General features: G+C 35.3%; 1 protein-coding gene across 5 annotated transcripts in view; it reads left to right on the forward strand.

Moving 5' to 3' along the window:
* The window catches only part of RIMS1 (regulating synaptic membrane exocytosis 1), a 469,742-nt gene that overhangs the window by 240,197 nt on the left and 216,844 nt on the right, over window positions 1–12,701 (forward strand). For all 5 annotated transcript variants that reach the window (XM_061206793.1, XM_061206788.1, XM_061206790.1 and 2 more), the window contains one exon: window positions 11,981–12,321. In XM_061206793.1, the coding sequence (XP_061062776.1) occupies window positions 11,981–12,321 (341 nt within the window). The remainder of the gene's footprint in view (window positions 1–11,980; window positions 12,322–12,701) is intronic.

Here is a 12,701-nt window from a genome sequence, read left to right on the forward strand (position 1 = left end):
TTATTTTTCTTAATCAGTCAAGTGGGATGTTCATCAATTTTATTAGTCCCTCCAAAAAGCCAGTTTCTTTTATTTTTTTTTAAGTGTTTAAGTGGGTCTCAGTGCAATTTATTTTGTTTCCCTTACATGAAAATAGTCCACATTTTAAATACATAACTCTCCATTCAGACACATTTGAAATAGAAGCTGGTCCCTGAAATGAATGTTACAGCTTTTCTTTTTTTTTAATTTAATTTAATTTAATTTAATTTTTAAATTTATTTTTAAATTTTTTTCTACTATTTTTCAAATTCTTTTCCCATTTAGATTATTACAGAGCATTGAGCAGAGTTCCCAGTGCTATACAGCAGGTCCTTGCTGGCTATCTGTTTTAAATATAGCAGTGTGTACATGTTAATCCCAAACTCCCACTCTATCCCTTGCCCTCACGCTTCCCCCCTGGTAACTATAAGTTCATTCTCTAAGTCTGTGAGTCTGTTTCTGTTTTGTGAATAAGTTCATTTGTATCATTTTTTTTAAGATTCCACATATGAGATATCATAACCCAGTTTCTGATTTCATTGATCTTATCTGGGTTTTATTGATTTTTAAATTTTATATTTAACTGATTTCCACTCTAATCTCTATTGTTTTCTTCTTTATTCTATATTTCATTATTCTTGTTAATTAATTTTATTAATTTTGTCTGTTTTAATGTAAAAACTTAGATCATTGATTTTATAACTGTTTCTTTTGGAATGGAGTGTTTAAAGCTATAATTTTCTAAAAAGTACTTTAGCCACGTCTCAGAAATTTTAATAAGTTGTATTTTATTATCATTCAGATCAAAAAACACATTTTAATTTCTGTTGTGATTTATTCTTTGACCTTCGCATATTTAGATATGTGTTGCTTAATTTCCAAAATTAAGCTATTCCCAGAATTTTTGTTAGTGTTTTCTAATTTTATTTGGGTACAATATAAAATTCAAATTCTATTATATTTTATCTCATTCATTTAAATTTATATTTTGCATGTTTTATAATGCAAATACTGTGTTAATCTAGGAGGCATGAATATAACTTATTAAACAAATACCCATTTATTGTATAAGCTTCAAAAATATTTTGTTAAAGGAGTTGTGATCTCTCATGGCGCCCATTGGAGGAAGAGATGCAGAAGAGCAAGAACTCAGGCAGCTCCATGGGTTTAGGGATAAAATTCACAAACAGAAAGAATACTTTACCAAAGAGATTGAAACTCTAAAAAAGAACCAAACAGAAATTTGGGAGCTGAAGACCTCAATAAAGGAGATAAAGAATGCATTAAAAGCATTGGAAATAGAGCAGACCAGATGGAAGAATTAGCGAGCTAAAAGATTGAAATCTAGAAATGATATGTGTAGAAGAGGGAAGAGAACTAAGATTTTAAAAAAAGGAGAAATTCTGCAAGACTATCCAACTCTATTAGGAAGTGTAACATTGGGATAATGGGTATCCCAGAAATAGAATAAAGAAAGACAGGAGCAGAGAGTTTACTTAAAGAAATAATAGCTAAGAACTTCCCAAACCTGGGGAAGGAGCTGGGTATACAAGTCCATGAATCTAAGAGAACAACTAATTATCTCAATGCAAAAAGACCTTTTCCAAGGCACATTATATTAAAACTATTGAAAGTCAATGACAAAGAAAGAATTTTAAAACAGCCAGGGAAAAAATGATCGTCACCTACAAAGAAACCTGCCCTTAGGCTACAGCAGATTTCTCAACAGAAACTCTATAGGCCAAGACAGAGTGGAATGACATTCTCAAAATACTGAAAGATAAAAACTGTCAGCCAAGAATACTCTATCCAGGAAAGTTACCCTTCATAAAGGTACCCTTATGAAGGAGAAATAAAGGCTTTCCCAGACAAACAAAAGCTGAGGGAGTTCATCACCACTAGACGTGCTTTACAAGAGATGTTGGAAGGAGCTCTTCTACCCGAAAGGAAAAAGCAAAAGTATACAAAACTTTGAGTAAGGTGATAAATCGACAGACAAAATCAGAAAATTACAACTCTATACCAGAATATGTTGTTAAGCAATTAATTATAGCATAAAGTTTAAAGGGAAAAAAGTGATAAATATAATTATAGCTACTTCAATTTGGTAACAAACTTACAACGTAAAATGGGATACTTTGAGACAACAAAAACATAAAAGGGGAAGAAGAAAAGGATGAGATCCATATAGGCAAATGAAAATTAGATGCTATCAGTAGAAAAAGGATGACTTTATCTATGAGATGTTTTATAGAAATCTCATGGTAACCACAAAACATAAATCCAGAGCAGAGAGAGAAAACACTAAAAAAGGGGAAACTGAAAAAAAACATAGAAAACCACCAAATTAAAATGGCAGACAAAAGCAGAAGGAAAAAGGATCAATGGAGATATAGAGCAAACAGAAAGGAAAAAAAAATGGCAATACTAAGTTCTCATTTCATAATCACCTTAAATATAAATGGATTGAATTCACCAGTCAGAAGGCACAGAGTGGCTGGATGGATTAAAAAACAAGATTGAACTATAGCTCTAAAGACAAACATAAGCTCAAAGAGAATGGATGAAAGATGATATGCTAAGCAAATGGCAGCCAAAAGAAAGTGGAGGTAGACATACTTATACCAGAGAAGACAGTCTTGAAGCCAAAAAAATGTAACTAGAGACAAAGATGGACATTACATAAGGATAAAGGGGACATTTCATCAAGACATAACTATGATTAGTATATATGCACCTAGTATAGGATCACCATTACCTCAACGGATAGATCATCCAGATAGAAAGTTAACAAGGAGACAGAGGCCTAAAATGAAACATTAGACAGGATGAACTTCATAGATTTATACAGAACATTCCAACCAAATGCAACAGAATACACATTCCTTTCATGCACACAAGGAACATTCTTAAGGATAGAGCATATTTTGGGACACAAAACAAGTCCCAATAAATTTAAGAAGATTGAAAATATATCCAGAATCTTTTCTTATCACAAAGGTATGAAACTAGAGATCAACTACAAGAAGAAAGCTGGAAAATCACAGAAATGTGCAAACTAAACAACATGCTACTGAACAACTATTGGGTCAGAAAAGAAATCAAAGGATGTGGAGAAAAGGGAACCCTCATGCATTGCTGGTGAGGATGTAAATTGGTGCAGCCACTGTGGAGAACAGTATAGAGGTTCCCCCCAAAATTAAGACTAGAACTCCTACATGATCCAGCTATTCCACTTCTGAGCATTTATTCAAAGATTACAAAACAAAACAAAACACTAATTTGAAAAAATACAGGCACCCTTACGTTCATCATAGCATTATTTACAATAGTCAAGATATGGAAAAAATCTAAGTGCCTGTCAACAGAAGAATGTATAAAGGAGATGTGTTTTGTGTATATAGAATAGAATATTACTCATTCATTTAAAAAGATGAAATTTTGCCATTCATGACTGGACGGATTGACCTTGAAGGCATTATACTAAGTGAAATAAGTCATATGAAGAAAGACAAATAACATATGATTTCACTCACATGTGCAATATAAATTGAAGAAACAAACAAAATAAATGAACAAACCAAACAAAAAGAAGCCCAAAGGTAAAGAGAACAAGTATTGGTTACCAGAGGGAAAGGGGGTTAGGGGTTCAATTCTATGGTGACACATGGACACTAAATCCTTAGTGGTGAGCATGCAGTCATGTATACAGAAGTCAAAATATAATACTGTACACACAAAACTCATATAGTGTTATAAACCGATAAAATAAAAAGTACTTTAATATTACCTGTGAATTTCCATAATACCAGCTATCTACTGACCAGGTAATATCTAAAATAGGAGTCATTTTACTCACAGTAGAATATTTTATGAGACTTTATACACTTTCTGTCACTAGAAATGATAAATCTGAACTTATTTGTGAATTCTCACACATAGTACCTCGATACTTTCCTTGCAAACAACAGATAAGTTTCTGCTCCTTAAATTAAGGTTACGACAATAATAATTGCCACAATTTATTAAATGTCAATAAAGTTACTGAATGCCAGAAAAAAATATGAGTCAGGACATAGAAAATAAGGATAGTGCATGTTTGGATGCTACTGAAACACAAAGACTAGATAAATAAATACAACTCGGTCCTGTGCTGTATATGAAGAGATGCACTGCCAACAAAATGACACAAAAAGATAAACTAAAGGGTTTAGAAAACATATCTGGCAAAGATGAGCCTAAAGAGAGCAAAAAGGGCAGTATTAGAATTCAATTCAAAAAGATTCTGCAACTGAGCTCCTGCATTTAATTCTCAACACAGGGGCTAGAAGGATCCTATTAAAGCATAAAACACGTTAGGTCGTTTCTCTGCTCAAAACCTTCCAAGAGTAAATAAATAAATAAATAAATAAATAAATAAATAAATAAATAAATAAATAAATCCTTCCCTCTACTTAAAAAAAAAAAAACCTTCCAAGAGCTTCCATCCCTCTCATCGTGAAAGTCAAAGTCTTTGCTGTGACTCACGAAGACCTACTCAGTCTGACCCCTGTTGCTTTGTGAACCCACCACACCACGCCAACTTCACTGCCTCGGCCCCAGCTGTTCCTTGAAACCAGCAGGCATACCCCTCTTCAAAATCTTCTTCACTTGCTGTTCTTACAGCCTGACATACTCAGATACCCTCTCTCACTGAAATGTTCCCTGACCAGCCAGTTTGAAGGTGAACCCCACTCACTGCCACACAGAATGCCTGTTCTTATTTTTCCTACAGCACTTCTCACTATCCAGCATGCCTCGTATGTTTACTATTTTGTTTTGTTTTTGTCTGTTTTCTTCACTGGAACATAAACTCCACAGGCAAGATTTTTGTCATTTTGTTCACTGATATATCCCCAGAGCCTAGAACAATGCCTAGCACATAACAGAAATATTTGTTTAAATCAGAAATCTGGGCAGAGTATGGCACTTCATACAGAAAATAAAGAATAATTTAATTTAATTGAAGACATGTCTTCAGTGAGTTTTTGTATATGTACTGAGTGCTTTCTATGTGCTAAACACGGTTGCATATATTATCTCACTCACTTAATCCTGACAGAGCCTGTGAAATCTTCATTACTATTATTTTCCCTATTTTACAAATGAGTAAACTGAAACATAGAGAGATGGTGTGACTTCCTCATTACCAGAGCAGGAAGGTGGGACAGTCCACCACCAGTTCTCTTCGTTTCATCATGTTCAGTGTTCAATGACACGCTGTGACCTACACAGAATCAAGATAAGAAAAATGTTTGACTTTTACACAGACAAGAGCAATGAGAGACACACCATCAGACAGCCTGTGTGAAAGCATCTCAAGGTGTAGGAACTGTATAATGTAATGCAGCTGATGTGGTTGAATTACGTTCACATTTATATGTCTGTATCTCTGTAGGAACAAAATTTATCTTGCTGGCTTTGTATGCAGCTGAAAGCCCCTAAAAGATTTTATATGTATGATTAGTAAAGTAATGATGATGGTAATGATTAGTTATTAGTAATAATTAGGCATTATCATGTTATTAGTGCCTCATAAGCACTTACTCTCTGTCAGGCTCTGTGTTGAGTGATTCAGATAAATTATGTCATTCATGCCCAAAACATCTCAGTGAGTTAGGAGCTGTTAGCAACCTCAGTTTACTGATGACGGCACTGAGTTAGGGAGGGGGCCTGAGTAAATAGCAAATAAGTGGTGGATCTGAGATTAGAACCTGTGCTGTTTAACTCTAGACACATAGTCTTCTTGGAAGGTCTGCCGTGTGACGAAGGATTATCCAGTAAATCATGTTGAGATAGTTAGCTATGAGGGAAAAAAAACCCCACTTTAGATCCCTATCTCTTGTCACACATCAGAGTAAATTCTGAGGGACCAAGGAGTAAATTGTAAAATGTTCAACCGTATTAATAGTCAATAAAAATAAAAGCGAATATTTATCAAAGCGTTTTCTGGGCTAAAGTACAACAGAAGAACTGCCAAGGAAGAGCACAATAGATTAGACTGTATAAAATGAAAAACCATTTTATTGACAAAGAGAAAAATAATTGAAATGATAAGTAACAATATGAAAACTCTTTCTCTCAAAGAGATAAATCAATTAAAATGGGTAGGAAAATAGTATTAATTCAATTGATAAAGACACAAAAGGCTGGGGCAGTTAATATCCTAATGAACATCTGGAAAACACTGGGAAAAACGTTCATTCTCATTAGTAAAATTGAAATGAACAGAAGTGATAAAATTATCAATAAATGGCAGTAAATGATCATGGTATGCCATTCTACTTTTAATCATATATTATGAGTATAGTTGAGAGGTAAATATACCACTAGACATCAAACCGCATATACCTGTCTATGTAACTATGTATATGTGGATAAAAATGAAATAAAAAGAAGAAAGCATCATATCAATATCAAAAATAAGAATCCTCTGCAAGTATATTCTTTCCCAACTGCAAGTCTATTCATGAGAGGCAAAGTACAACCGAGCATCTAAGTTCAGGGCTAGTAAACGCTGCTCCCAGCCGTATAGTATACTCTTGCTGTGACAGAGAAGGATAAGGTTCATTTAGACACCCCTCTGTCCTTCCACCTAATCATTAGTTCATTTCCTCCACTAGGCACATCTGCAACTTGAAATAATACAGTTCTTATCCACCATAGAGCTGAGTGGTGGGCTTAGATTATGCATGATATTCTAGGGGGGCAATACATTGTCCCACTTGGTGTAGAATGTTCCTACCTTCAGATGCAAATGGGTTCTTCTTTTAGCCAGCTAAGTTTCTTTATGTAAACTACACTGTGCATTCCATGAGGTCCTTTGTTGCTGTTGCTGTTGCTGCTGTTTTCTCAGATATTTTATTCTCACTCCTGAAATCTCCATTCCAGGAGCCTCATCCTCTTGCTCCAAGTTTCTTTTTTTTTTTTAACATCTTTATTGGAGTATAATTGCTTTACAATGGTGTGTTAAGTTTCTGCTGTATAACAAAGTGAATCAGCTATACATATACGTATATCCCCATATCTCCTCCCTCTTGCGTCTCCTTGCCACCCTCCCTATCCCACCCCTCTAGGTGGTCACAAAGCACTATTGCTCCAAGATTCTTTTTGAGCTTCCAGAAAGGGCTGTTCATGCTGGGACTTACCTGCTCTTTCTGCAAAAGACCATTTGCTCTTAGATCCCATTTCCTCCTCTTTCTTGGAATACTTTTTTTTGCTAAGGAAGGCTATGTGAGTGGTAAATTTTCCAAGTTCTTCCAAATGCTGAAAATACTGCTTACTGCTTTTACACTTGATTGATGAATTGCTTATCTATAGAATTGCAGGCTCCAATGTTTTCCGCAAGAACATTGACGGTATTTCTCCCTGTCTTCAAACATTCAATGTTGCTGATGAGAAATCTGATCTATTCTATTTGAAAGGGATCTGACTTTTTCTTTCTGGAAGCTTTTAGGATCTTCTCTTTATCTTCGGTGTATTGAAATTTTATAGCAATGTTGTCTGTTTGTGGTTTCTTTTTCCATTCTTTTTGTTAAAATGCAGTGACTTTTTCCACTCTGGGAATTTGCCTCCTATTATTTTTGCAAAATTCATTCTCCGCTATGTTCTGTTCTCTCTTTTTGGAACTAGCTGGACTTTGTCTCATATTTTTTTATCTCTTGACTTTTTAATAAATTCCTTCTTTGAAATTCGTTTTTTGTTGTTGACAATCTTAGTATTGTTTTTCAAGAGCTCTTTTTGTTCTGGTATCTGAACACTAATTAGAGACCATTTTAAGTTTTCTTTTCTATTCTTGGAATTATCTCTTACTTTTCCAAAATCAGTTCTCCTTCACATTTATCTTGGCCTTTCTCTTTAATGCTCTAGGTTTTTGGGTTTTTTTTTTTAATGATTTATTAACTATCCATAGGGGGAAAAAGGCACAAAAACAAGGCATTAGAAACGTTGATTGGGACTTCTCAGGGTGTGCTTGTATGTGCTTACGTGGAGGTGTTTTTTAATTTAATTTTATTTATTTATTTTTGGCTGTGTTGGGTCTTCGTTTCCGTGCGAGGGCTTTCTCTAGTTGCGGCAAGTGGGGGCCACTCTTCATCGCGGTGCGCGGGCCTCTCACTACCACGGCCTCTCTTGTTGCGGAGCACAGGCTCCAGACGCGCAGGCTCAGTAATTGTGGCTCACGGGCCTAGTTGCTCCGCGGCATGTGGGATCTTCCCAGACCGGGGCTTGAACCCGTGTCCCCTGCATTGGCAGGCAGATTCTCAACCACTGCGCCACCAGGGAAGCCCCATGTGGAGGTGTTTTTGAATGGACAGTTATGACTTTGTTAGATGCCTTTTGGCGATTATTTAGGTGAGATCTCATTATATTATCTTAAATCTGAAACATTGATGAGAGTGAGAGTACACGGTCTGGGGGCATTATTAAATCATCAGATCTTAAAATTCAGAGCTGATATTGTCAGGTTTTTGGTTACAATTTGGCAAAACCCATTTGGGAGGCTATTTTGCAAAATAGACAAAGAATCCTAAACTATTGTATAGTGCTTATAGCAGAAGAACCTTAAAAGCACTCTAAAATTTTACCCAGTAATTTGATTTTTCTGATACATTCTAAAAAATAAATGACTTTAAATAGGAAAACAGTTTGATAAACACTTTTTTACTGCAGAGTTCTGTATTAATGTGAAAGAATGTAAGCAGTTTAAGGGTTAGACTAATAATGGTATATGGTGTCTATAGAATATTTTGTAATATTAAAATGTTTTAGAAACATTTAGAATCCATAGAAATATTTATGCTGGAATATTAAGTGAGTAAATAGAATGCCAAGTTACAGTGGAATTTGTTTTAAATTTGCATAGAAAAACTAAAGTGAAATCTTAATAGTGGGACAGTGGGATTGGGGTGCTTTACTCTTTAAAAAGAAGCAATTTATATCATATTTTATATTTCATAAATCCATATTATGTCTTTAATAAAATTCCAAAAGGAAAAAATAAACCTATGAAATAGCAACAACAGTAACAAAAGACTAGGAGAAGCACACACACACACACACACAGACATACACACACAGACACACACACACACAAACACACACTCACACAGACACACACACACACATCAAAACAAGCACCAAAGAGAACTCACTCATTTTCATCTCCTCTGTCATCAACTATTTTCCACTATCTCATCTACTATGAGACAGTGGAAACCTATCTCACACACATAACTGTGTTGCTCCTTAGCAACGAATTAGCTCATTTTTATACATGTCTGCAATGTTAGATACGAAATGTGTTGAAAGGTATGACTAATATTCTATTGTAATCTCATATATTTTTTTACATCTCATATAAGCAATTTCTTTTTCATTCGTAAACTTTGTGGCAAGACAAATTTATATAACTAATAATGGCTATTGGGAGATAGTATTTCAATAAAAATATTTTAACTTTTTTACAGTTAATTTTGCTTTCAAATTGGCAGATAGGTTGACCACACTTATAATTAATTTTTAAGTACAAATCTATATATATTAGGGTGCACAAAAAAATAATACATAGGAAAATTTGGAATTAAACAATAGTTTTCCTAAGTGTTAAAATTCTACAAAAATTAATGAAATATCACAGATTTAAAAGAATGAATAATATTAAATGTATTAATTAAAACAGCTGCTTCGACTTAACTACTAATTGTAACCTTTTGAATAAATTAAAAATGAAATTAAGTGAATTGTAAAATTTAACTAAAATTTAATTACAATTTAATTGTAATTTTAACTTATTAAAATAAATAATAACTATATTATTTCGTTTGCTTTTATCAATCCTGTAGCACATATTCAAAACTTGTAACATATTCAAAACATGGAACCTGAACAAATCTGGCAATTACTTTCTATTGATCCATTTTTATAGCCCTTAAAAATGTGAAACAATCAAGCTAAGATTGTAATAACAACTTTCTAGAAAATATGCAGATGTGCATATTTTCTGCTTTTTTCTGCCTCTTTATTCAGCTTAATTCCATCTTGGAACTTTTGTAATAATTGTAAATTTTGTTGTGTTCTGTATGGTTTTGAAGGAAATTCATATTTATCCTAAATACGCTTTAATATTTTTGTAGAAAAGGACCTCATTTGATAATGAGTAGTATTTTGCTTATTATTAGTGTAATAAATAAAAATTTAATGTCTACTTAGTTTCTGTAAAATAGTCAAAGTTTCATACCAGTCTCCTTGAACTCCATGAATTCAGACCTCCTCATCACTGTCTTGTCAACCAAAGAGGCAGCCAAAGAGGAAGCACATCACCTGTCCCCATCCAGGGTCTGGGCAGAGGAGACTCAGTGTCACTGTTGATGGAAGTTCTGGTCCTAGGGTATCGCCATCTTCGATACGTCCACTTTCAATCAATCAGGACTTCTGAAGGACCTTATTAATGACATCTAAGAGATGGTGGTATTAATACATTGTGCACAGTATAGCCATATTTGGCAAGCATGTTAAATTGAAGTTCTGTTCCATAGATCCTGTATTCTGATACAGGTGTATACAATGCATTGTTCATCTTGTTAAATGGGAAGTCTGTGATCTAATACATTGTGCAGATGCTATAGTTAACTGCTTTTGTGGACCGAGTTGTCTTCGTTTCATAACCCGAGGAAGTGTAGAGGAATGAGTTAAGCATAATCAATCGTAAACATTTTATAGCAAGTATCTCTGCTGGTCTTAGTTTTCAAAATTCATTTGAATTTTCTTGCTTGGAAGGGAGCAGTTCTTAACAGTTCATCTGCAATATTTACCTTTTTAAAAATATATTTTCTCCGCCTTTTTCTTATTCTCACTTTAGCTTTTATTTTGTCTTGTAAACAATAGCAAGTGATAGTTTTCTTTGTATCCGTCTGAATGTTTTCAGTAGTACATTTTCTTCTTTTTGCCAACTAAACAATGCTTCTTCTTTTCCTCTTTTATATTGTTTCTCACTTAATGTGTCTAGGATTTATTCATCCTTATGTGATATATTTGCACAATTGTTGACTGAGTCAGTATTAGTGAAAATGAGGACCTAGAGCTTGGTAATCAGCCTTTCCCGGAGGTGCTGTTTCTGGAATGCAAAGGAAAAACTGAAGTGCGATCCGAGAAAAGTCACTGAGGCGGGCTTTGCTGTTACTATTGTATTATTCATTGTTTCTGTTACCATGATTGTCCCCATTATTACATTCGTTGTAAGTGTCACCACGAAGAGAGCAGCTATACAGATTTACTTTAAGTGGTGATAACATCTTATAATTTATCAGCAGATGTGTTTCCAAATGATGGCTCCGAAATAGCTCTTCTAGCTGAGGTTAGTTGATTGCTGGTAAACTAGAGAGAATATACAGCCTGACCTTTTCTTTTGTGCCTACCTTTCATTGTTTGTTCCACGTGAATATCTTGTCATATTGATTTTAATAATGGATGGTGTTTGAGAAGATAGATCCCTCTAAATCCTATGACACACTGAGGTTTATGTACATAAATATTAATTCTATGGTGCCCTACAACATTTTTCTAATCAATCAAATACCCTGCTTAGACCATTTTTACTAAGCTATTTTAAATGAAACTTCAAAGTCAGTCATTCAAAATGTGATGGATACATGGTAATATGCAACTCAGAATCATAGTGTTATAAATGCCAAGCAAAACTCTGTCCTGGTTACCAGAAGTCTATGATTTCAGATGCTTCTCAGTCCAGGCATTCATATACTTGACGGTGACTTGTGCAAAGATCATTTTCATGAGAAATGTACAAGGATAAGTATAAAGATGACAACCATTCTTTCTTCCTTAAGGGATATTTTAGTGTGATGAAAATAAATAATTTCCAAATAGCACAGAAAATTTATATCGTTCTCTCTTCTTCAAATAGGTGATGTGGGTATGCAATTTGTGTCGAAAGCAACAAGAAATCTTAACCAAATCTGGGGCGTGGTTCTTCGGAAGCGGCCCTCAGCAGCCAAGTCAGGATGGAACCCTCAGCGATACAGCTACAGGCGCTGGTTCTGAGGCCCCGAGAGAAAAGAAATCCCGGCTGCAGGAGCGATCTAGGTCTCAGACCCCCCTGAGCACAGCCGCTGCCTCTTCCCAAGACCAGGTTCCCCACAGCGTGCCGCCGGACAGGAGCAAGGGGGCTGAGCCCTCGCAGCAAGCCGGGAGTCCTGAGCAGAAGCAGGCTTCTTTCAGGTCCAGAAGTGAGCCTCCCAGAGACAGGTAAGAGGTCACCAACCCTTAAGCAAAAGGCAAAGTCTTAGACGGAGAGCAAAGCCATCTGCAAGAATTTAACTGCTAGGATATGTGGAAGGGGTACTTCTCAGGCCCATGAGGAAGGCAACATTGGGCCTGGGCTGTCTCTGTCTAGAATGTATCCTTCCTTAGGAGACCTTTGCTGAGAAGCTTGTCTTTCATGCACGGATGTAAACAAGTCATCTGACTCAGTCACCCACCGGCACTACTAACTTCCAACCCTGAACTTAGAACAGCTCTTGGACCATTTATTCACTGTTTGAGTGAGTCCTGTAGTTGAAAGTGTGCTCTGAGAGAAGAGGGTGGGGAACTGACCCACTGGAGGGTGTGTGGGTGCATCAGCAAAG

The sequence above is a fragment of the Eubalaena glacialis genome, chromosome 12, assembly GCF_028564815.1.
Source record: "Eubalaena glacialis isolate mEubGla1 chromosome 12, mEubGla1.1.hap2.+ XY, whole genome shotgun sequence".
NCBI lineage: Eukaryota > Metazoa > Chordata > Mammalia > Artiodactyla > Balaenidae > Eubalaena > Eubalaena glacialis.